The sequence below is a fragment of the Rhineura floridana genome, chromosome 20 (genome assembly GCF_030035675.1).
Source record: "Rhineura floridana isolate rRhiFlo1 chromosome 20, rRhiFlo1.hap2, whole genome shotgun sequence".
NCBI classification, from domain to species: domain Eukaryota; kingdom Metazoa; phylum Chordata; class Lepidosauria; order Squamata; family Rhineuridae; genus Rhineura; species Rhineura floridana.
The window spans coordinates 21,226,855-21,250,341 of record NC_084499.1 but is presented as its reverse complement, the minus strand read 5'-3'; the positions used below and the strand labels follow the sequence as shown (position 1 = coordinate 21,250,341).

General features: G+C 45.7%; 1 protein-coding gene across 1 annotated transcript in view; it reads right to left on the bottom strand.

Moving 5' to 3' along the window:
* The window catches only part of OLFM1 (olfactomedin 1), a 49,781-nt gene extending 35,242 nt beyond the window's left edge, over positions 1-14,539 (bottom strand). The window contains exon 1 of the mRNA XM_061603747.1: positions 14,001-14,539. Within this exon, the coding sequence (XP_061459731.1) occupies positions 14,001-14,066 (66 nt within the window). The 5' untranslated portion in view covers positions 14,067-14,539. The remainder of the gene's footprint in view (positions 1-14,000) is intronic.
* Positions 14,540-23,487: the final 8,948 nt, after the last annotated feature.

Genomic DNA, 23,487 nt, shown 5'->3' with positions numbered 1-23,487 from the left:
TTATTCTTTGTCCGGAATAGGAGGCTGCCTTATACTGAGTCAGACCATTCTTCCATCTAGTTCAGTACTGCTTACACTGACTGGCAGAGGCTCTCCAGGATTTCAGGCAGGGAGCCTCTCCCAGCCCTGCAGTGAGAGGTCAGAAAGTGCAAAGCAGGTGCTTTATAGCTGTGGAAGGATCTCTCCCTTTCAATAATCTCCCTTTCAATTCGTTTCTCCAATCTTCACTTCAGCTCTCCACATTTCTGTAGCAATCTGTGATTTTTAAAAAAATCCTCATGAAAATTCGCCAGTATTTTTGTGTGAATTTCTCCTAATAAGCACATTTTTGTCTGCAGTTTTGACTAACACATAGTTTTGTGTGCAATCTCCCCCTAACATAATACAACTTTCTAATGTTATTTTCACTAATAAATTCACATTCATGCACACTTTCTCCTAACATATGCATTTTAGAAGGTAAATGTTGGTTGGAAAATGGCTTTGCAAAATTTGGATAAGTGCACATTTCAAAGGACTGGTTGTGTTTTGGTTCTCGTATTATTTTGGAAAGTGTGAATTTGTCCTCCACCCCTAGTGCTCTACCACTGAGCCACTGGATGATCTTTGGGACACAATCCACTAGGGCTCTGCAAGTATCAGGTGGCACCCAAGGCCTACTTCACTGTGGGGTGAAAGAACATAAGAATGGCTGGTTCCTCATCTCTGGAATTGCCCTTCTCCATCCTTTGTCAAAACATGCAGGTTCTTTGATAGGTGGAAAAACAGCAATCAAGGCAAATTAAGCTGTCTTTATTTTAGCAAAGACAGAGATTAATTTTAGGAACTATGCTGTTTGTTTGGTTTTTTTAAAATTTTAAGTAAGGCCACATCCACAGTACTCATTTAAAATGCTCTTGCCAGTTTAAACACTTGTGACTTCTCCCAAAGAATCCTGGGAACTATTGTTTGTTAAGGGTGCTGAAAGTTGCTAGGAGACCCCTTATTTTCCCCGCCTTACCCCAGAGCTACAAGTCCTAGAGTGGGAATTATATTAATGCATTCTATTAGGGAAAATGGCTTGCAAAAATGCATACGTTAGGGGGAATTTCATACAAAAATGTTTGTATTGGGAGGCCTGCACACAAAGATATGTACACATGTTCATGAGGATTAAGGGTGCCAAAACTTACTCAGAACTGGGGCAAAGCGAACTTAAGACGTGAAAAATGAGAAGCCAACCAAAACAGATCTGGTCCTCCCCAGCAAGTCCATGGCTGAACTGGGTCTATGCAGCCCATCGCTCCTCTTCTTAATGGCTCCCCCCCTTACACTTCCTAATGTTCTCGTAAGAAGTGAGGGAACCTGCAAACAGAGGCTGCATTGCACTGAACATGCTGATAATAATTAATAACACTTAGCAAACGGTGTGCAAATTGCTTCGCATTCATTATCTTAATCATCCTTACAGTAGCCTGTTATGGTAGGACAATGGGATTTTCTTTCTTTGCTTTGTTGTTGCCTCATTTTGCAGCTGACATAATAAATACGTTGGCCTGTAAGGGGCCAAAAGATGCTTCGGGTTGTATTTAATGGCAGCCATCTTCAACGGAAACTAATGGGCACGGTTAACTTAGGTACATTTATTTCAATGGGTCTACTCTGAGCAGGATTTAATTGGCTAAAACCTGGTGGTGTTTTTAAAAGGTGAATCTGTTAAATTGTCATTCCTATTCTTAATGCACTTTTTCCCCCAGTAGCTGTTTTCATGGGCCTGTTCTGGTTTTTAAAAATCCATCAGATCCCAGGAGGAGTCAGAAATCTTCAGAGAGTGTACCCCTCTCCTCCTCCTGCTTATTTATTTATTACCTTTATATCCTGCCTCTTTCCTCCAAGGAGTTTAAGGTGGCCTACAAACACGGTTCTCCCCCTCCCAGTTTTATCCTCACAACAATCCTGTGAGGTAGGTTAGGCTGAGAAACAAGGACTGGCTCAAGGTCACCCAGTGAGTGTCATGACCAAACAGGGATTCGAACACAGGTCTCCCAGGTCCCAGCCCGACGCTCGAACCAGGACACCATCAGGTCTTTTGTTCTGGGCAGGACCGCAAATGCAAATTAGCCAAAATAATCAGCACTCTCAATAATGGGATATTCTAACACATGTTTTTTCTTAAAAATAAATAGCCAGTGTACCCAGGAAGGCTTTACAAACAGAAGAAGAAAGAGTGGCAGAACACCTTCTAATGTAGTTCCTAATGACATTCTTGCTGAAAAGATAAATATGTCTGACAAATATGCATAGGATGTATGTCCATTTCAAAATCCATGTGTGAGATATCTCTCTACCTATGATCTCCATGTAAAGATCTAGAAAAATCCACCTAGCTCAGTATTGCTAGCACTGACTGGCAGCAGCTCCAACAATAAGCCTTTCTCAATCCTACCTGGAGACGGCGGGGCTTGGATCTGGGAGTTTCTGCATGTTTTATGACTATAATCGTTTGCCCTAAAAATAAAGCAAGATTCTAATCCTCATATTTTGGAATAAACAGCTGGATTAAATAAGAACCTAGGAACTGCCTTCTACAGAGTCAGGCCATCGGCCCATCTAGCTCAGTACTGTCTACACTGATTGGCAACAACCAGAGATGAAAGATCTGTCACTTTCGGTTCTCTCAGCTTCTCATTTTTCCAGTCTTAAATTCAGTTCTCCACATTTCTGCAGCAATTTGCTTTAAAAAAAAACTCATTAAAATTCTTCAACATGTGAGTGCAAATTTCTCCTAATAAACATATTTTGTAGGCAGTTTTGACTAATGTAGACATTTTTGCAAGCAATTTCTCATCATACATTGCATTTTTGTATGTTATTTTCACTCGTATATTTGTTTTTATGCATTTTTTGGAAACGATTGGTTGGTGAACTGCATTGCAAAATTTGAATTTGAATAAGTGCGAATTCAGAGGGATGGCTGTGTTTCAGTTCTCTGATTGTTTTGGAATGTGCGGATTGGATAAATTCAGCTTGAAATGCAAACTGGATCAAAAGTCACGCCCAACCCTAGAAGCAACTCTCTAGGGTCCCAGGCAGGAGTCTTTCAGGGAGACTGAAGCAGGGACCTTTCGCTTGCAAAGCAGGTGCTCTGCCAGTGAACCTCGGCCCTTCCCCAACGCCACAGCTGTTCCTGCGCATTCGCAATAAGTAGTTTAGCCCTTAATCCAACCCCACAGAGGATGGAGAGAGGGAGAAAAACTCGGTACAAGCGGAAGGTTTCCCCATTCAAAGCAATGGGAATAGACTCCGCGCACACTACCACAAAGAGGCAGGGAAGAGGGTGTCCATTTACTTCCACCACACTGTTAGGGATGCGGGTTCCATTCTGCTGAGTTCTGGAGGAAAGATTTCATGCCATGCTGTCCAAATGTTGGAACAGATTGTGGAAGCCAGGCAGCTTATGGAATTGATTCTCTCCACTCCCATGAGGCAAAGGCAATCACATCTAAGAGCACATATCCTGCTCAGTTGGATTTGGCTGTGGGTGGGGAGAGATGGCTAACTCAGTTTTTATTACTTTCACCTCTCTATATCTAAGGCTGGGGTGGGGGACCTGTGGCCCTCCAGATGTTGCTGGTCTAGAGTTGTGAAAAGAAAGTGAGGAAACCAGGACGGGTGCAGTGGAGTAGAAAGCATAGCTTGCTGACTGGCTGGAGCTCTGAAAGGTAGCCCTCCTGTATGCCTCTGAAAGCCAGTTGCTGGGATCCCCAAGTGGGGGAGGAGTTGCTTTTGCTCTCAGGTCCGGCTTCCCATAGTGGGTGTCTGGTTGGCCACTGGGAGAATGGGACGCTGGACTAGATGGGCCACTGGCCTGATCCAGCAGGACTCTTCTTATGTTCTACCTTCAATGTTTTGTTTATTTCTAAATATATTTGTACAATGCTATTTCACTGAAAATATCAAAGTGGTTTACAACCGGTTGAAAAACAGCAACCATCCTACAATACAAACATTAAAAACACAATAAAAACAAAGGTCAACTATTGCAAACAGGGCATCTTCTTAATAGTCTGCATAAGCCTGGTGGAACAGAAAGGTTTTCAGCAGGCACTTAAAAGTCAAAACGGAAGGTGTCTGCTGAATTTTTTTTGGCAGAGCATTCCAGAGAACTGGGCCGATGACACTGAAGGCTCGATTTTGTGTTGATGTTGAATGAGCCTCGCCAACTCAGGGAACGAGCAAAGCTGCTCCTGTTGGGGGCAACGTGCCTCTGAATCGCAGTTGTTTTGGAACACAAGTGGGGAGAGTTGCTCTTGTGGTCGTGTCCTGCTTATGAGCTTCCCGTGTGCGTCTGGTTAGCCACTGTCTGAACTGGCAGCTGGGCTAGATAGACCTTTGGTTTTTCTGATATTCGAATGTTCTGTAAAGTGATGATATACTGTACTTTGTTTTGGGCTCTTCTCAGAATGCTGATAATAAAAGTCTCAGATAAGAGCTGATGGAAAGATCTCACTCCCAGATCCTGAGGAACTGTTGCTAGTCAAACCTGATCATATGGGACTCGATGATCTAGTTGGTCATTCTTACTTTAAGGCGACCTTGCACATTTCTACATCATAACTGCAACCACTTTCATCCTGTTACATTTCCATGTCTTGCTCTGTCAGACATGTGCATCTCGAGGACACACTTCAGTTTACAGTTCCCAACAGGCAGAGTTCAGAGGTCCCCAAAGCAGCTATGAGTCAAGGCTCCGATTCATGTGCATCACTGAGAAGGGCTCTTCAGCGAGACAATTCTCTCCCATCTCAACAAGAGATGGCGCAGAGTTGTAAGCGGTGGTAATGCAGCCAAAAAGATCTGCTAACGGCCGGAGTTTGATTCCGACGGAAGGAGGAAGTAGAAATCTCCGGTAAAAGGGGTCGAGGTCCACTCAGCCTTCCATCCATCCGTGGTCGGTAAATGAGTACCCGGCATACGCTGGGGGGTAAAGAAAGGCCTGGGAAGGAACTGGCAATCCCACCCCATATATATGGTCTGCCTAGTAAACGTCACCCTAAGAGTCGGAAACAACTCGCACTACAAGTGCGGGGACACCTTTACCTTTTTTTACAACAAGAGATTCTTCCTTACAACCACATTTTCTTATGAAACAAGCTACAGGCAATAAGGTGCTTTCAGACAGGGATGTGTGAGAAATTCAATTCAGTTCACATTTAAAAGAGAATCTATCTAATCCACACTTTCAAAAACAAAATGTGAATGGAAACAGCCAGTCTTCAAAATTCTCAAGGCCTGAATTTTGCAATGGGGTTCTCCCACCAAAAATGCATAAACTGAGTGAGGTAAGATGTGCACACAAATGGGTGTGTTAGCCAAAATAACATAAATATTTTACTTTAGGGGAAATTGTGTTGCAAAAATGTGTATATTAAGGAAAAGTACACAAATGTGTGCATATTAGAAGAAATTCACGCTACAATGCTGATGAATTATCATGAGGTCTCAAGAAAAGTGGGCATTGGGTCAAAACGCAAATGTCAGCTCAAGCTTCCCAGTGCATTTTCTCATTACTTTCTTTACCACAAAAAGTCCAATCTTTTGGGGAAGTGGGTTGTTGCACAAGACCTCCCAACCAACCATCATTGGCAACCTGAATTTGCCTGTATGTGGTTGAATCCCACCCGAAAACATCAACAGTCTGGGAGCTCCTGGTTGTTTCATGGAAAGAGGAGCTGAACTCCTCACTCCTTGGCCAATCAGTTCCATCTGCTCCTAATGCAGAATATATAATGTTACACTAAGCCACTACTGCTTTCAGTAATCATGAACAAAAGCAAACCTTTCCCCACTGATAACAACGTTATCTCTCTTGAAAGGCCAGTGATGCCTTCCTTGGGCTTGTTCTCGGCAGGAACAGGGAGAAGGTGGCCTGAGCAAAAGAGAGAGGCCATGGCAGGATGTGGAAATGTGGATTTGGTACAGAAATGGAAATGAGAGCTGTGGGACCAGGTGGAGCCTGAAATGAAGCCATTACCGAGGACTGAGGGTGTCAGGTGAGCAAGATAAATGGAAAAATGAAACCCCTGCAGAGCTGGAGAATTAGCAAGTATGCTTGGGAGAAAGAGAGAGAGAGAGAGAGGCTTCATTTTCTACAGCATGGGAAGATTCCTTTGCAGAAATCAAGCAGCAGCAGGTTTGCAAACCAAGGAGCAGCAGGATAGGCATCCACCTCATACTAAGTCAGACCATTGACATCTAGCTCAGTATTGTGTCGACACTGGCTGGCAGCAGCACTCTAGGACTTCAGGCAGGGGTCTTTTCCCAGCCATACCTGGAGATGTCAGGGATTGAAACTGGGACCTTCTGCATCAAAGCACTTGCTCTGCCACTGAGCTATGGCCTTTCCCCCAATTATAAAGTAAGATCCTAGTCCTCATCTTTCCCAATAAAGGGTTGAATTAAATAGGAATTTAGGAAGTTGCGTTATACTAAGCCAGACCAGTGGCCCACCTAGTTTCTTGTGTTCACCTTCCATCTATATTTAGTTGGCAGCTTGGAGAAGCGTTAGGGATGTCTGCAAAGTTAGTCCAGCACATCTTCTATAACCTCCCACACATCTGAGTTTGCCTTGTCTGTTCACCTTCTCCTGAATTATTTTGGCAGTGTCAGTAGCAAATATACTGCCAGAAAGCTGAAAGGGAGAAATGCCCCTTCCATCCTGGAACTGCACAGGTGGAAATATTTACACAGCTCCCCCTACTTTTCCAGGCCTATTTGCATGCTCAGCAACCAAGTGGCCCACGAGCAGAGGGTCAAGAATGAGTTGATGAGTAATGGATATTAAGGGATGAAAAATGAAAATATGAGCTGAAATCATTTTGATTCTGGCAGATTCATACATCCTGACTGATACAGTAATTTTTCAACTAGAATGCTGAATTTTTTCATCTCTGACTTCTAAACTGCCTCTTTCCTTTTTAACTTTGTGTTTTGAAGTCAACAGCAGCTACCCTTTGGAATTCCTTCCCCTTAAATATCAGACAGGCACCCTCTGTGTCGTCTTTTTGGCACCTGTTGAGGACCTTCCTCTTTCAACAAGTCTTTTAAGTAGAGACCTTATCCCAGTCTGCATCTGTGTTGGAATTGTTTTGTAGGGTTTTTTTTAAAAGGTTGTTGTGAAGATTTATTTTTAAAGAGTTTTTAAAGATGTTTTTAAAGATCTTTTGTTTTTAAGATTTGCCTGACCTGCATCTGCTGTCAAAGGACATCAGGTGAGCGATGCCAGGGCGTGGTCGGTCAAAACCAGCCATGCACATTAAATTCACCCCCCTGGTAAGCCTAATTTGGCTCACGGGCTGAGCGCTCCCCAACTCTGCCTTAAAGAAACCTTGTTTCCTATGTTCTCTTAAAAGTTAAAGTCTGTACAATATCTGTCAGACTCACAAATATTATATATTATATTATATTATTTATTAAATTTCTATTATGCCTTTACTCCCAGAGAACAGATATATATCCTCTTCATGAGACATTGCATATTGTCTAATAGGGATCTGTTGGCCCGTTCAAAAGCATTCCGTTGACCTAATTGGCCAGCATTGATTTGAGCTCGTTCTTTGTCCCCTAGCTGTTGCTTTTACCAATCTGTTTTTTCTTTTCCACAAAAACCCCTCATATTAATACTGATATTTTTGAAAAAAAAGATCGATATATGAAAGGAAATAGTGACAAAATTATTGTTCTTAATATCAATATTTTAGAAGCAGATTTTTTTAAAAAAAACAATTTTTGAAAATAGCTGTGGAAATTCACTACATAAAAACCTGATCCACAATGATAGAGAATAAGTAAATTAATGGAAATTTTTGTACCAAATCTGAACTGGGCAGAATTCTAGCACATGTCTATTGCCTAGTTACCCCAGCAACTTAGGGTTGGCCTAAATACCGGAGGTGAGAAGACTTCTCCGTAAACGTGGCTGCCCCTGTCCTGTGGAGAAGTATCCCTGATGAGATATGATAGGCACCGACTATCTACATTTTCTGGAAACAACTGAAGACATTTTTGTTCTGACAAACTTTCTGGCTGGATGAGTAGGTTTCTTTCATGGGTGTCTATTGCGTATTGTTTTTACATTTATCTGCTGTTATTTTCTGTGTTTTTAACTGCTTGTATTGTATTTTGTACAATGTCATGAGATGTATGGAAGGTGCAATACTGCTACTACACACAATTCTCCCAGTTTGAATTTCCCTCCACTTTCTGGGGTTCAAACTAGGTGATTTCATTTGTGAAGCAGCACTGATGCATTCATGATCTGCCATAAATCTACTCCCTCCCGTATCCTCATCTCAGACCTATTTGCATGGCCAGCAACCAACAGGCCTATAAGTGGAACCTCCTTATTCAGACCACACACCACGATTCCCTTTGGGAAATTCTCTTTTTCTGTTGATACACATACGTGTTAAATGTTATGGGTCCATTCAGTGGGGGCACCCACCATAGGACCTCTGGAGGGTCTTAAGGTATAGGGTGAGTAGTTATGAGAAAAGGCAATCTGTATTAGCTCTTATAACCTCTTCACCCAGGCAAGCAAGGCGCATTATCACAGTTCAAGGACACATTCAAGTGCTTGAGGAGGGGGTGGCTCAGGGCTGCTGAGGGGCATGTGTGGCCTTGGTCTCTTTCTCTCTCTCTATGCACGTGTATGAGCTGGGAGGTCTGCACGTGCTCCCTCCAGACCTGAGGCTTTTCTGTCCCTTTTCTGTGGCAAGAGTGGAAAGAATGGACCTGGTTAGACTTGCTTGCCACAGCTCTTTAGGGCATCTCAGGCCAGTGTCTGCCCCGGCCCACATCGACGGTTACCTGGCTCTTTTAAGCTGGAAATGCGAAGGGCTGGACCCTGAGCTCTTTGGCATGCAAAGCAATTGCTCTGCCACACAGCTGGAGTTGCTCTCTATGTCTTTTGAAACGCTACAAGGCATGGAGAAAGCGGATAGAGGTTTCCCCGCCTTCCCCTCTCATAACACCAGAACTTGAGGCATCCAATGAAGCCGAGCGTTGGAAGGTTCAGGACAGACAAAAGGAAGGACTTCTTCATGCGGCGCAGAGTTAGACTGTGGAACTCACTCCCACAAGAAGAGACAGCGATGGCCACCAACTGGAATGGCTTTAAAGGAGGATTAGGCAAATGCATGGAGAATGATAAGGCTGTGGCTACTAGCCACAATGGCTATGTTGTGCCTCTGCCATTGGAGGCAGTGTATCTGAATGCCAGTTGCTTGGGAATCAGAAATGGGGACAGTTGCTGTCATGCTCAGGTCTTGCTTTTGGGCTTCCCTTTGTGGTGTCTGGTTGGCCTGATCCAGCAGGCGCTTCTGATGGCCGCATGTATCCCAGGATTGTCTGTCTGTCTATATTCAGGGATATAAATACTCAGGCACAGGGGATGATGGAGCCCTCCAGGGGCCACTCGATCTGGCCCTTGGAACTCTCTTAAGCCACGGCCCTCACTCCACATTCTCCTGGAGGTTTTTTGCCTGCCTGGGATGGTGCCTCTTGCTTGGATGAAGGAGAAAGAGGGGTGTGCAGAGAAATGGGCCTACTGGGAAAAAGGCAAAACCTCTATTTGTTGCTTCACCCATTTTTTTTCCTCCTGGCCCCACCCGCCTTTGGGATGCAGCCTGGAAGGAATGTTGCCCTTGGGCTGGAAAGGACTTAATTCATAGGGTGCTGAGATCATACCTATCTCCATTACATATATATATATGCATACAGATAGATAGAGATAGATAGATATAGATCCAAGCACCTCTGAAGTTGTGGAACAAAGGATGAAAATGTTTGCCGTGCCCGAAGACTGGGAGGACTGAGCATGCAAGGGAGCCCCTCAGCACCTTTATGGCCACGGATGCCTCTCTTCCAGTGACTAATTTGTAACTGGGAGATGGAAAGGGCTCACATTTTCCAGGGAATCTGCCCTCTCAATCCTGAACGCGCTAAACTGTGGGTGGCGGCAGCTACTATTTGCATGAGGGAGACAAAAGATAGGAGTTTTACTCTGCACACGTTCAGAGAGGCGTTGCTGGAAACCTTCCCACTCCCCATTCTGCCAGATCTTTGCAAAATGTATGCTTTTATTGCAACGGCAATTCTATTCTTTAAAATGATTTATTATGGCAATTGTGCCATTATTATATTTAAATTATTATTTATTTATTATTATTTATTTATTTAATTGCATTTCTAAACCGCCCTATAGCTAACAGCTCCCAGGGCGGTGTACAACACGATAAAACCACAATATTTAAAATATAAGCAAGTGTGTATTGCGCATACAATTATAAAAAATATTTAAAAACAGAGTAAAAGAAAATAAACATAAGATTAAATTAAAATAAAAAGCTTAAAATGCCTGGGTGAAGAGGTGGGTTTTTACCTGGCGCCGAAAAGATGACAGAGAAGGCGCCAGGCGTATCTCATCTGGGAGGGCATTCCATAATTCAGGGGCCACCACCGAAAAGGCCCTAGATCTTGTTACTGTTCTCTGGGCCTCTGTATGAGTTGGGACCCGGAGAAGGGCCTTAGACGTCGAGCGGAGTGAACGGGTAGGAACATAGCGAGAGAGGCGTTCCATCAGATATTGCGGTCCAGTGCCGTTAAGGGCTTTATAGGTTATGTGTTTTCTTGAACCGTGTTGAATACAATGTGCTTGTGGAAAATGCGGAAAGTAAAATTATGACTGCGACTAGATGTGGGTGATGTGATGGAGTTGGTCTCCATCTCTCATCAACTGCTGGCAGCATAGCCAATAAGAACATAAGAAGTGCCTGGCTGCAGCTGGATCAGGCCAAAGGGGTCCAGTGGCCAATCAGATGCCCCAAACAGGAAGCCCACAAGTAGGACCTGAGTGAAACAGCAACTCTCCAGTTGTTGTTCCTCACCATCTGGTATTCAGAGGTAGACTATCCCTGGGCATGGAGGTTCTGCTAGCGCAATAGACCTTTATAGGAATAACCCTGCTGGATCAGGCCAAATAGGGCCCATCTATTCCAGCCTCCTGTTCTCATGGTGGCCAACCAGATGTCCCAAATGGGAACTTGAGCACCAAGGTCAGGGATGGTGCAAGTTGGAAGCCCCACAACATCTGGATAGCACCTGGCTAGCCACCCCTGTCAAGGCTAGGAGAAATTCTCAGAGCGGTGCTTTTTGTGGGGCTGGCCCCAAGCGGGTTGTACCTGGTGGTGAGCTGCCAGTGGTTAAATTCTGAGGAAAAGTCTTAATGGCTTGGCTTCTTAAAGAAAGGCAACTGCAGCTCAAGGCTGCCTGGATGCCCCCATCTACTGACCCAGATCTTGGGGATGGAGCTGTGCAAGCCAGGGAAGTGAAATCCATGGCATATTCAGAAACATTCTCTCCAATGCCATCATGATATTATTGCAGAGCAGGCAAGGGGAGGCAGGAAATTCCCCATTTCAAATCACAGCTCAGCCATAATTCCACTTTAGGGCAGCAACTAAGCCTCACCCCTGTTTCCTTCCGCCAGCCTGCAATGTAGGGAACAAGGCGATTGGGCTGCCTTACAGGGTTGTTGTAGAAGGGTGACTGTGAATGCTTGTGACATGTTTTCAATACCAACAAACCCACAATGCAACTTGTGGTCATCACACCTAACATGCTGGATTCTCAGAGTACACTGGATATTGACAAAGAGATATAAGGTTGTGTCCAGAGTTAGTCCTATGTGGAGTAGACCCCTGAAGCTGATGGCCAGGACTAACTTAGGTTCATTCACATCAGTGAGTCTACTCTATCATCAGTCATAATTACATGGTTGTTTTTGTAAATACTCAAATTCTTCTCACCTTCATCAGTCTCAAGGCACAGGACACAAGTCTGACATTTTGGTCTTTCCCTTTTAGTGTAAGTTGTTGTTGCTGTTGTTGCATTTCTATCCCACCTTTCAAGCTCAAGGGGGGGCATACATGGCTTCCCTCCATATTTATCCTCGCAACAACCCTGTGAGGTAGGCTGGGCTGAGAGACTGTGATTGGCCCAAGGTCAACCAGCGAGCTTCATGGCTGAGCAGGGATTCAAATCCTGGCCTCTCCAGGGGCCCTATTCATCCAAAATACCCTCTCCCCACCCACAATGAGAGTGATGCTGAGCTAGGAATCCCCCCCCAGCCATGCATTCTCTGTCTACCTGCCTCTGCATCCTGAGCACAGATGGAGAAAGCAAGGAGTTGTCTCTCCCCATGGCAAATACTAAAACTACAATGCCCTTGATGGGTGCTGGTGGTGGGAATCACTATGGGTAGGACAGGTGTCTCTAATCATCATAGAGAGAGGCAATTTGGAGCACTGGGGGGGGCAGTAATCAGCCAGTACTTGGAAATTCCCCAGGAAAGACATGCCTCCCTTATTAACCTACAGGAGTGGGAGCATTGGTCGAACAAGGGGTGGGTGGGAGATAGAGAATGCACCATTCAGCATGGAGACGCTGGTACCGCCAAGCATCAAGGGGTATATGTTGCCTTTAGCGCATTGGTAGAGAATCATGCTCTTTGTCAATTTCAGGGCTAGCCTTGTACATTTCACCCCTGCTTTGTCTAACCATGGGGCATGCGCACTGCAAATGGATGGGCTCAATTCTCCCTCTCTCTCTCTCCACACACACAGGGATTTTTTTTGTTGCTGTTGTCGGAACACAAGGCTCCTTCAAAAAAAGACCCAGGCAAAAAGACCCCTTTCCCTCTCTCTTAAAAAACCACCACCTCTCCCCTCCAACACCCAACCATCAGCCCACTTGGGGTCCTCTGTATTTATAAACAGGCCTGTATGTGTGTGTGTGGGGGGGCTGAGCAGTTTTGAAAAGAAAGGCTCCCTTCCTTACATTAAAATACAGGAAAAGAAAAGGGCGTTTTGTTAACAGAGAAAAGGACAAAAAGCAGGAATGCCAGCGTGGGTCGTTTCCTTATTTACACTTACAGGATTCCTTCCTCCCTTCCTAGACGAGGAGGGGGTCTCAGTATTGATGGCCCCAGCCCCCACGAACAAGCAGAAGATGGGAAGTGAAGAAAATACTTACATTATTTTGCTTTTATATATATATATATATATAAAGTCCTGACTGGAAAAAAGTCCCCTCTCCCATTTGCAGGCTCAAACGCTCACAACGCTCTCCCCAGCAAGAAACATTTAAGGAACATTTAAAGCCACCCATGAATCCTACACGCGTCCTTTGCTTTTCTTGAAAGGGGAGTGGGATAAGGACAGAGGCTGGACAAGCGGAAGCTGTTTGGAACAACATATAGGAAAGAATAACTATTTTCCGCTGCTCTTCCCCATTCCTCGCCCATGATCGCTTCACGGCTGACCCTTTGCCTTCACCCGAGCAGCGGGCGCCAGGCCATATCCCCTTTGACGACTTCCCCTAGAAGCAACGCCCCCATCTCCCCTCCTCTCACAGACCTCACCCCGACGTCCCACCGGCTCCGCACCACTCCCAACCGTCTGGGTGGGGGAAACAGGATGAGGCGCCTCCAGCACCTAGGACAGCTCCGACCCTGCCGGCGGCTGCTTTGCCTGCTCTTGCCTCCAAGCAAAGGGCCGAAGGGCGACACCAAGGGAAGCTCCCGAGCGGCCCTTTGGAGCAGGACCTTCAACTTTTAATTGAAGTAGGGGAGGTCTGCAGGGGGGGAAGCTAAGGGGTAAGGTTGCAGGCTTCTGATCTCCAGAGAGGCAGCTGTTTTCCCAGCTCCTTCCCCGCGTCCTCTACCCTCCATCACCACCCAAGGCAACCCCATAAACGAAAGAGGCCATCCTCTTCCTCTTTCACCATCTCCCAGGCGAATTGACCTTTCATTGCATGCACGTTTAAAAATGGGAAGAGAGAAACGGGAAGGGGGGCAGCTAAAAAGCCCCACCTCCGTGCTCTTTTTGGGGTGGTGGTGGTTGGTTGTGCATGGCTGGGGGGGGTGAGAAGAAGGAGGGCGAGTCAGAGAGAAAGGCACCTACTTGAGTGAGTTCCGTCCCCATCAGGAGGAGGTACAGGAGGCTCAAGAGCTTGCTGGCGGGTCTCATGGCTCGGGCTCGGGGCTCCGGGCTCGGGCATAGACCGAGTTTCCGCCTCCTCGGGGTGTGTGTGTCTGTGTTGCGGGGGGGGCTCCTCTCTTCCCTGCTGCCGCCGCCGCCGCCGCCTCTTCAACGCCCGGATCCCGTCGCTGCGGCTGCTCGCCCAGGGAGGTGGCGCTCCGTGTCGGGGCGAGCGCGGCGCGGAGGTTCAGCACCACGCGAAGGGCGAGAGCAGCGCCGCAGCCGCCCTTGACATCGCCGGCTTGGCTTGCCCCCCGCCAAGGTCCCCGCGCCCTCCCCCCTTCCTCGTCCTCTCCGGGCTGTCTCCGCTCGCTGGGGGGGTTCTTCTTCTTTTGGAGCGCGGCGGGCGGCGGTGGGAGAGGTGTTTCAATGGCTCCCCTTCAGTCCAAAGGCGCTGGCGAGGAGGAATCCAGCCGAGCGCGGAATGAGGCGCGCGCTCTCTCTCTCTGCTGTTGCCAAAAGTTTGCCTTGGAAAAAAAGGGGGGGAACGGAGGGGGGCCCGAGGCAAGGATTAAAAATAAGGGGGGAGGGAAAGAGAGGGAGGAAGAGAAGGCAGTTTCAAGGCACTGGCTGGAAGCAAGCGGGGGGGACGCAGCTCTTGGAGCAGGATGTGACATCAGGCAAGGCGGGCTAAATTTGACTAAACAGAGGGAAAGTGAGGCTGCCTGGAGAGGGGGGGCTGCGGAGGGAGGGAGGGAGGAGGTTGCCCGGGGGCCCTTGCTGTCAGGAGAGGACCACCCTTGCCTGCTTGAGCATGCATCACAGCTCCGTAGGAGGGAACGGAGCCCCGGTCGCCCCTACTTCAGCGACGCTTCATCTCTCCCCCCCATTTCAGGACCCCAATACCTGAAGGACTGCCTCTCCGCATATGAGCCAACCAAGACCCTGTTTGGCATCTGAGGCCCTTTCTGGTGTGGCCCCTCCGAGGGAGGTGGGGAGGGTGGGGAGTGGTGACACGAGGATGGGCCTTCTTGGTGGAGCTCCACTCCCATTTACGCTCTCCCTAGAGAGGCAAGCCTGGCACCTTCATTATCTATCTTTAGGCACCAGGTAAAAGCATTTCTCTTTCCCCAGGTATTCGGCTCTTAATTTTGGCGGTTTTTGGAGGACTGGATGTTATAAGTTCTTTGTTCCACCACATTTTATATTTATGTATTGTGGCTTTTTTGCTTTTTATTGTTTTAGTTTCTTATAATGGTTTTAATCTTTTTATTGGTTTTAAATTGCTTTGGGTTCACTTTTGTGAAAAAAGCAATAATAATAATAATAATAATTTAATATTAAATATTTAACAGAATTTATATACCACTTTATTGTTGAAGAGAGCCAGTGTGGTGTAGTGGTTAAGGTGCTGGACTATGACCTGTGAGACCAGGGTTCGAATCCCCACACAGCCACGAAGCTCCCTGGGTGACCTTGGGCAAGTCACTGCCTCTTAGCCTCAGAGGAAGGCAATAGTAAACACCCTCTAAATACCGGTTACCATGAAAACCCTCTTCATAGGGTCACCCATAAGTCGGAATCGACTTGAAGGCAGTCAATTTTTTGATTGTTGAAAACCTGTAAGGGGTTTACAAAAGACCATTAAAAATATCATAGAAAATAGTTAAAAACAGATTATTAAAGCCATTTTTAAAATCAAGTAAAACAGTAATTGTCTAAGAGAGATTAAAACACATCAACATCTATGTGTCTGGATAGACGTGTCAGCACAGAGACATCTTATCCATTTAAATTCTCAGCAGTGGCATTTCTCAATGAACTCCTGACTCAAGGCATTCCCTCTTTTGCCAGTACATTCAAACTGCAATCTGGCTATAATTATGGTAGACTTTATCTGCATTGGCAGTAACAGGGTGATTTATTTTTTATTAAAAAAACATGTTTACAAACTCAGAAAAAAATCACACACACATTTTTGTATGAGACAAGACCTGAGTGAGGAAGATACTGAGCTCCTGCCCTTGCGGATACCTATTGTTTTTGAGTTGATACACTACTCCGAAATCACAGCTATGCTAAAATCGTGGACACCGGAATTGCTTTCTGTGGAGACACAGCATTAGCAAAAATTTCCCACTAGGGAAGACCAGCAGAAAAATGCTTTAGAAACAAGCCAAGAGCCCAGATAACGGGAGTTTCACTCTTGCCTTCTTGTGGCTCGCGACATTCTCTCACCTTTGCTTGCACATGCAATCTGCAAAAGTCAACCTCCGCTTATGAAGGATCCTTACAGAATGCCCGTACCTGACCAATGAAACCTGAAATTGTGTGTGTGTGTGTGGGGTGTACCTGCCACCAATCCACCAATATCAACCATCAACCATCAAGTGAGGCTTTGGTGGTGGTGCTGCCACTGAGGTCTGGCCACTTGGCATTGATCCATGACAGGGCCTCCTCAGTGGTGGTTCCCCATTGTGGAATGCCCTCCCTGGCAAGGTGTCTCTCTCTACCTCATTATTGACTTCCAGGAGGAACTTAAAAACATTCATTTAAAGCCATTCAAGTTGGTGGCCATCACTGCAAATTCTGACGCGACTGAGTGCTGTGTGCAGATGCCTTTTATCTTGTCTGCCCTGAATCTTCTAACATTCAACGTCCTTGGATGACCCCGTTGGATTCTAGTATTATGAGAAAAAGTGAAAACCTCTCCCATTTTCCAATGATAATAATAATAATAATAATAAACTTTAATTTATAGGCCGCCTATCTAGCCAATGGCCACTCCAGGCGGCGTACAATAAAACATGATAAAATACAATAACCAATATAGCCAGTACAGTACAATGCAAAAATTACAGTATTTAGTAGATTGTTCAATTGAACTAGTGCACCTTGGAAGTCTCAAAGGTCGTAAAGGCCTGATGGAAAAGCCAAGTTTTCAGGCCCCGGCGAAATATATCTAGGGAAGGGGCATGTCGAAGATCCATTGGGAGGGAGTTCTAAATCGTGGGGGCTGCTACAGAAAAAGCCCTCTCTCGAGTCCTCACCAACCTAGCCACTTTAGTCGGTGGAACCGAGAGAAGGCCCTGAGTGGCAGATCTTGTAGGGCGGCACACTTTATGACGTTGGAGGCGCTCCTTCAGGTATACTGGGCCGAAACCGTATAGGGATTTAAAGGTTAATACCAACACCTTGAATTGAGCCCGGAAAATAACTGGAAGCCAGTGAAGATTGTATAACACTGGGGTAATATGATCATAACGGTGGCTATTCGTAAGTAAACGAGCCGCCGTGTTTTGTACCAGTTGTAATTTCCGGACTGTTTTCAAGGGTAACCCCACGTAGAGCGCATTGCAGTAGTCTAAACGAGAGGTGACCAGAGCATGTACTACGAGTGGGAGCTGATGGACAGGAAGGTAGGGTTGCAGCCTTCGGATGAGATGCAATTGAAATAAAATTCCATTACCATTCCACATAGCTTCTGTACATGGATTAATGGGGTCGTCATCTTGGCTTTTGCTGTAGGTAGCAAACTCTGCGTGACTGTAATATAGTGATTGCCTGGGTTGTCTTCTCAGTGGGGAGATCCCCCAGAGAGACCAAGAAGCCATCTGGATCCATAAGCCTCTCTGGGTGAGCCATCTTTATGGGTCCACCACCCCTGCAGGGATTAGGGGCAGCCTGTATCCCAAATGTAGCTACATAATGATATGTTTATGACATGAAGCACTGTTTTCATAGCAGTTCTGAGTCCCTGTCTGTGAGCACTTTCAGAGAATAACACTGGGTGTTTATCTGTCAGCCCCCGGGCGGTTGTCCTGTGGGGTGCTGCCATTGTCCCCAATGCTATTTAACATCTAAACAAAGCCACTAGGACTCTTTCATTCTCTGGATTCTTTCATGTGCAGTTCCAGCACTCCAGCAGCCTCTCAGAGCACTGAAGTGGCTGACCTTAAGGAGGTCAACAGGTGTTGCACCAAACACATAATTAAAGAGATCTCAACCTCTTTTTGTGTTCTGGAGGCTGTAAATCGAGGGTTATGAAGTGGCAGTAAGATGAGAGAGAGGAACCTGTTCCAGTCTGAGAGCTGCTTTCCCCTTGTAGACAATTGGGTGGGTGCAGAGGCGAAGATTGGTTGGAACAATCTTTCTTTTGTACTGTAGGGTGCATAGCCACAGAAAAGCCTGAAGTTTCTATTAGGGCCATGCACGCTGTCGCTGATTCAGTTTGGGGCCCGATGCAGCACTTCAGAGCAGCCCTGACCCAACCTCGGATGAGTTGGATTCCTGCACTGAGCAGCGGGTGGGACTCATGGCCTTACAGACCTCTTCCAGCCCTACTGTTCTATGATTCTATGATCTGGGACAGATCTGGATCTGGGCCTCAAACCAGTTTGGCGCCTTGCACAGTCATGTGTTTGGGTGCGGGGGTAGGGGAAGAAGGAGGCATGCAGGATGTAAAACCCTGATTAAACATACAGCCAGGAGGGGGAGGGAGAGGCGAGAAGGGCATGTACACAGGCTACCTGTGCATTCCCACCTTCCCCTCTCCTCATTGCCAGACCTCTCCCCTCTTTTGAGAGCTCCAGATTGCTTCAGGTGGACCCGATTCAACCCAGGGAGATGCAGGACTATCCCAACCAAATCCCAGGTTGACCTGAATTGGCCCAGTATGGCTTATTATCCAGGATTCGGCTGGATCCAGAGCACACAGCCCTAGTTTATATATACATTGTAAGTCACTTGGAGACTTTTGGTGTGTTTGTAACAAGTGACTAACAAGTTGAGTTAGTTCCACGTAAGGATCTGAGCTGGATGAAGTGAAGCTGAACAGTACTGCATCGGATGGACCAATTGTCTGACGTGGTGAAAATTTCTTATATGCTACTTAGAGATATTTTATATAGTAAGTGGTATATAGAAATGGTCCAAATGTAAAATAACAAATAAATAAATAAATAAAACAATGAAAGTACTCTTAATATGCTGTATAGGGCAACAGGAGGAGGAGGAGGAAGAGGAATGAAGGAATGAAAGACAGGCACCCGCACTCCAAAATTGTACAATCAAAAATTGGGGGGGGCAACAAAGGTAGGGTAGTGCAGGAGGGGGTAGAGAGGCAAATATAATGAGGTGCAGATATAAATTTTTCAGCAATGACAAATGGAACATCCATATCCAGTGGCAGTATACCTTTCAGAGCTGGAGACTAGGGATCAACAACAGGGGAGAACACTGTTAGTGGGGCACTGGCAGTGGATATGGAAAACTGTGCAAGGCTGGACTTTTGCTGTGATCCAGCAAGATAATCCTGATCTTGGGCCTGAGCACTGCAGAGGTATAACAACAGCACTCTAAAATATGGGCCTTCGCTCCGACAAAGCTAGCCTATTCAAAACACCGATGCGCCCTGGTCTTATTCCTGAAACGGGCAGTTGATGAGAAGCCGACTTCACCTTCTCCAGACACTTAAAAACCACTGTATGCTCCTTTAAGGAAGGGGCTCCTCAGCCCCCAGGCAGAGCATCACCCTAATGCAATCAGGCAGTTGCCAAGGTAACAGCACCAACATCCTTTCTTGAAAGAAAGTAAAAAGCAAGCACGTAAAAGGGAGTCTACTAGAGCAAATTGGCATCAAGCAGTAAAACTCACATACGATGCCAGGGTGTATGTTAATGTTGCCCAAGGGTTACATATATTTAAGAGATTGCTTTTTCCTTTTGGAAAAAGTATCTTTGTGCTTCACAAGCATGGCTTTGTGTGCCTGCTGGAATTATGCACGCTTTTAACTGCTACTCACACACCGGAGCTTCTTTTCCTGTTGACCTCCTTCTGCCTGACCACTTGATAAATATTATTCCAAGACAGCTGTGTGGCACTCTGGACTGTCTCTCTCCCCAGCCCTGCCCTGCCCTGCGATCACTTTCTTCCTAAAGAGAGCACACACAGCCAATTAGTGACTCCTCAGCCAATGCATCTTGTCACAGGCAGATATTTGACTCAGGGTACAAACTGTACCCAAAGGGAGGTCTTGCCAAGCCAACAGATCCCTTCCTTTTTGTTTCTGTCTCTCAGATTCCATGCATAGATGGTGACTGGGGGGTGGGGGCCGGGGGATGACAAAAGGGCAGTTCTTAACATTTTAGGGTCACAGACCCCTTTGGGAATCTGATGACAACTATGGACCCCCTTCCCAGAAAAATGCACACACACACCAAATTTTGCATACCATTAATTTTATTGCATTGGAATTTCTTTTTTGTGTGTGCCTGGCTCACAGACCCCCTGAAGCCCATCCGTGGACCCCCCAAGGGATCCATGGATCACAGATTAATAACCCCTGGAATAAGGATTGCAGAGACATGAGAGATGATAGTTCGAGATAAACCTTCCTTACAACGATGGTGCATGAGAGCTTCGCAAGCAGGGATGGATGGAGCAATTAATTCCATCCTGGTTGGTGCTGACCCACGATGGCCTTTTCAGTGGTGGCTCCCCATTTGTGGAATGCCCTCCCCAGTGAAGTGTGTTTGTCTCCATCTCTGGCCCTCCCATCCCTCTCTGGTAAGTCCTTCACCTCTCATCATTTGGAGATGATATGTAGACCAGGGATTCTCAAACTGTGGCCTATGGACCACCAGTGGTTTGTAAACTTCATTCAGGTGGTCCACAGCATGCCTGCATTAAATATTCATATTGATTTTTAATTGTATTTTATTTTATGGGTTGCAAACAACAGTACAACAAAATACAATATAAGCATTTAGTACAGCACATTATGATTGCTGTAACAGGCAGAAAAATTGTTAGGTGGTCTGCCAGGATCATCAACGATCATTGAATCGTAGAGTTGGAAGGGGCCTATAAGGCCATCAAGTCCAACCCCCTGGTCGATGCAGGAATTCAAATTAAAGCAAACCCGACAGGTGCCTATCCAGCTGCCTCTTGAATGTCTCCAGTGTGGGAGAGCCCACCAGTGGTCAAGTGGTCCATAGATAAAACTGGGGACCACTGATGTAGACCAACTGTTGCCAGACTTCATTTTAATCTGCTTGCAAACACTCTGAGAGAGAATAAAGTGAGGGGGAGGAGGTCAGGGTCCTGGAACAAAGGACCAGTTGCGAGTAGAGTCATGGACCAGGTTCAGTACCTTGGACAACTCCAACCAGAGAACTTGCTCCACCAATGTCTGGTGCTCAGCGGAGACCTTTATATATTCCTCCTGGCTCTACCCCCTTTCTGAGGAACGGAGAGACGTAAAGGGGTAGACCCTTCAACCAATGACCTCACATGCTCTTCCTTCTCATGCCCATTCTCTGTTTAAAACATCACATCACAGGGAACCATGTGCAGTATAGATAAACACAAGGAAGCTGATTGGGTTGTCTCAAATCGAAGGTTTCAGCCAATGGGTAAAATAAGTGTTTCTGAAGTCCCAGATTGCCTAATGGTTCATTTACCTGTTTTGTTTAATCTGCTTCTACACTTCTGCTACGTTTGTATGTTAAGAAGACACAAAGATTTGCTGATTTCTTTTATGTGGCGGCAGCTGTTTGTACTTAAGAAAGGTAGTAAACAAGTTGATTTAAGCATCATTTGGTTTTTACAAGGGGGCTTGTCACACTTTACCCACTAGTTCTGATATTTCATGGAAAACTTACTTATAAGGCTTCCTTTGCATGGTTTAGTTAGACACTTTTCTGCTTTGTTTTGTTAATATATCGGGAGAACTAGGAGGGACTCCCATTTTTGAAAGATTTATTTGAAACAAGAATTTATATGAACCATTACCTGAATGAAGCTCATCCTGTGGAATTTTTGTTGTGGATGTTGGATAATTTCCTGGAATTAATGTAGATTTTCTTTCTGTAAAACAAAACAAAACAAAATGTTAATAAAAAGGGACTCAGTGGCAGACCACCTTCTTTGACTGCAGAAGGTCCCAGGCTTTTCATTTCATTTCATTATATTTATATCCCAACCTTCCTCCCAAAGGATCCCAATACAGCAGACGTGTTATTGCTTCCTTGAACTCTATGGAATACATATTGTAACTCCATAAAATACAATATACCGGTATAAGGAACGCAAGAAGCAGTAAAACAGCACCTAGCACAACGCATTACAATGGCGACAACATCAGGATGTGCTCAGCTAAGACCCTCAGCGATTTTCAAGTGGTCTGTGGGGAGAAATGAGTTGAGGAACCACTGCTATAGACAATGTAGTATATAGATACCAAATGGCTTCTATTTCTGTTAAATAAAATCTCTTTGGAGTGTAGGGATTAGAAGAGCCTTGTCTGTCCGTCTGTCCACCATCCATCCATTGATGCCACCCTTGACCTCAGCCAACTCCCCATTCTCAAGAAGGAGTCAATCAATGGTTGGTTTTTTAATTCAAAAAGACAATGGCAGTCGTTTTGCGACAAACCCCGGGATAGCATGATTGGAGAGTGATTTGGCAGGCCTCAGAGAGATGCCCTTCCAGCAATCTGATCCTGAAAGTCTAATTTTACTTCTGTCCGTGCAGGAAGAGAGATCATCTGGAAATAAATACTTCCACTGGGCTTTTGTGACAGTGGTTTGAAGCAAAGCAGGCTGGCAGGGCGGGAAGGCAAATTCTGATGGATGTGTTTCTATACAGCAGTGCAGTGGTGATGTTTTGTACATTTTACCTAACCTTTAACTCAAGAGTGTAAAGACATTTTTCAAAATCAGTTCAGGAGCTTTGGAACTACCTGGTGGACAGGAATGGAGAGAGAAACTTCCTTCTGTTTGCATTTTAATTTGAAAACTATCTAATTCACACTTTCCAAAACAATGCACAAGCCAAAAGTGAGCTATTCTTCAAAACTGTCCCACACACCCTCCCAAAGGAACCCAGGGTGGCAACTCACTCTTCTCCAAATTTTGAGATGCTGGGAAGGGCCGTAGCTCAGCGGCTGAGCACCTGCTTTGCATGCAGAAGGTCCCAGGTTCACTCCCCAACAGCATCTCCAGATAGGGCTGGGAGAGACTCCTGCCTGAAACCCTGGAGAGCCGTTGCTGCCAGTTTGTGCAGACAATACTGAACTAGGTGGATCAATGGCCTGATCCAGTATAAGGCTGCTTCCCATGTTCCTCCATCAAGTAATGTGTACATTAATGGAAAGTGTGCATAAAAATGCATATATTATTAGTCAAAATATGTATAAACATACATTGTATTGGGAATTCCTTGTAAAATGTGTAGTTTAGGGAAAGAAATGCACTAAAATGCTGATGAGTTTTCATGAGGACTTCTTTAAAAAAAATTACAAATTGATGAAGAAATATCAAGATGTGACTCTGGAAAAACAAGAAGGAACTCCAAGGAACTCAAGGTGGCACACATGCTTATTCTTGTCCTCCTCCCTCATTTTCTCCTCACAACAACCCTGTGAAGTGGGTTAGGCTGAGAGACAGTGACTTGCCCAAGGTCACCC